The sequence below is a fragment of the Calidris pugnax genome, unplaced genomic scaffold (assembly GCF_001431845.1).
Source record: "Calidris pugnax isolate Ruff unplaced genomic scaffold, ASM143184v1 scaffold194, whole genome shotgun sequence".
In the NCBI taxonomy this organism is placed as follows: Eukaryota; Metazoa; Chordata; class Aves; order Charadriiformes; family Scolopacidae; genus Calidris; species Calidris pugnax.
In genome coordinates, this window is record NW_015090923.1 from 154,647 (window position 1) to 156,496 (window position 1,850).

The window sequence follows — 1,850 nt, forward strand, 5'->3', positions numbered from 1 at the left end:
GACTCATCTCACACCCGCCGGTGACCGCGGCCGCGCCGTTCCCACGGCTGGCACAGCCCTGGCACAGCCCGTCACCGTCCCCTCCCGCCAGGGGACAGGCACAGGGCAGGTTCTCTGTCCCCTCCGGCCGCCGGCACTTCGGGGATGCCACCCCCGGGGCCATGGCAGGGACGGGGATGGTGTCACGGTGCACGGCCCGGAGATGTGTGGCACCAGGGATGGAGCTTCCACCCGGTGCCATGCCGTGCTGTGCCACCCCCTGTCAGTCTGTCCCGTGCTGTGCCAGGCAGTGCCACCTTGTGCTGTGGCAAATTGCACCATGTTGTGCCATACCGTGCCGTGCCATGTCATACCATACCACGACACACCATGCCACACCAAACCATACCGTGCCATACAGTGCCATGCCACACCATCCCATCCCATCCTATCCCGTAACCATGCCATACCATGCCATCCCATCCCATGCCATACCGTACCATGCCATGCCATCCCATGCCATCCCATCCCATAACCATGCCATTCCCCTGTCATTCCATCCCATAACCATGCCATGCCATCCCATCCCATGCTATCCCATCCTATGACATCCCCATCCCATAACCATGCCAAGCCAGCCCCATCCCCATGCCATCCTATGCCATCCTATAACCATGGATCCCATAACCAGGTCATCCCCCTGTCATCCCATCCCATAACCATGCCATGCCATGCCATGCCATCCCCATCTCATCCCATGCCATAATCATGCCATCCCATGCCAGGGCCATCCCATAACCATGCCATACCATCCCATCTTATGCCATCCCCATTCCATAACCATGCCATGCCATCCCATCCCATAACCATGCCATCCTATCCCATGCCATGCCATCCCCATTCCATAACCATGCCATGCCATCCCATCCCATAACCATGCCATCCTATCCCATGCCATGCCATCCCATCCCATAACCATGCCATGCCATCCCATCCCATAACCATGCCATGCCATGCCATGCCATCACCCTCCCACCACCATCCCATGCCATCCCATCCCATGCCATCCCCATCCCATCCCATGCCATAATCATGCCATTCCATGCCATCCCATCCCATGCCAGGCCCATCCCATAACCATGCCATGCCATCATATGCCATGCCATGCCATGTCATGCCACACCATCCCATGCCATCCCATCCCATGGTCTCCCATCCCATAACTGTGCCATGCCATGGCCATGGCCATCCCATGCCATTCCATCCCATGCCACCCCATCCCATAACCAAGCCATGCCATCACCCTCCCACCACCACACCATCCCATGCCATGCCATCCCATGCCACCCCATCCCATAACCATCCCATGCCATCCCCATGCCATGCCATAATCATGCCATTCCATGCCATCCCATCCCATCCCGTGCCATCCCATGCCATCCCACCCCATATCACCCTGCCCCACCCATCCTATCCTACAACCATCCCATCCCATGCCATCCCATGCCACCCCATCCCATAACCATGCCATGCCATCACCCTCCCACCACCATCCCATCCCGTACCATCCCATGCCATCCCCATCCTATGCCATAATCATGCCATTCCATGCCATCCCATGCCATCCCACCCCATATCACCCTGCCCCACAGCACCTGCCCTTTGCCCCCACCCCACCCCTGGCTCTGTGGGGCGAGGCCGTGGGGCGTTGCGGGCGCTGGCGGTGACCGGGAAGGTGTTGCTCACCCGCTCCTCCTCCTCCTCCTCCTCCTCCTCCTCCACCTCAAGTCCCAACACGTCCCGTGGCCCGGGCGCAGCAGAGCCGGCAGCGGCGGCGAGCGCCCAGGTAAGGCATCGCCCCCCCCGGGACC

At 60.4% G+C, this 1,850-nt stretch overlaps 1 protein-coding gene across 1 annotated transcript in view; it reads left to right on the top strand.

Moving 5' to 3' along the window:
• The first annotated feature begins 239 nt into the window (after positions 1 to 239).
• The window catches only part of LOC106893397 (proline-rich protein 36-like), a 26,732-nt gene continuing 25,121 nt past the window's right edge, over positions 240 to 1,850 (top strand). Inside the window, exons 1-2 of the mRNA XM_014951332.1 lie at positions 240 to 261; positions 1,677 to 1,825. Of these exons, the coding sequence (XP_014806818.1) occupies positions 240 to 261; positions 1,677 to 1,825 (171 nt within the window). The remainder of the gene's footprint in view (positions 262 to 1,676; positions 1,826 to 1,850) is intronic.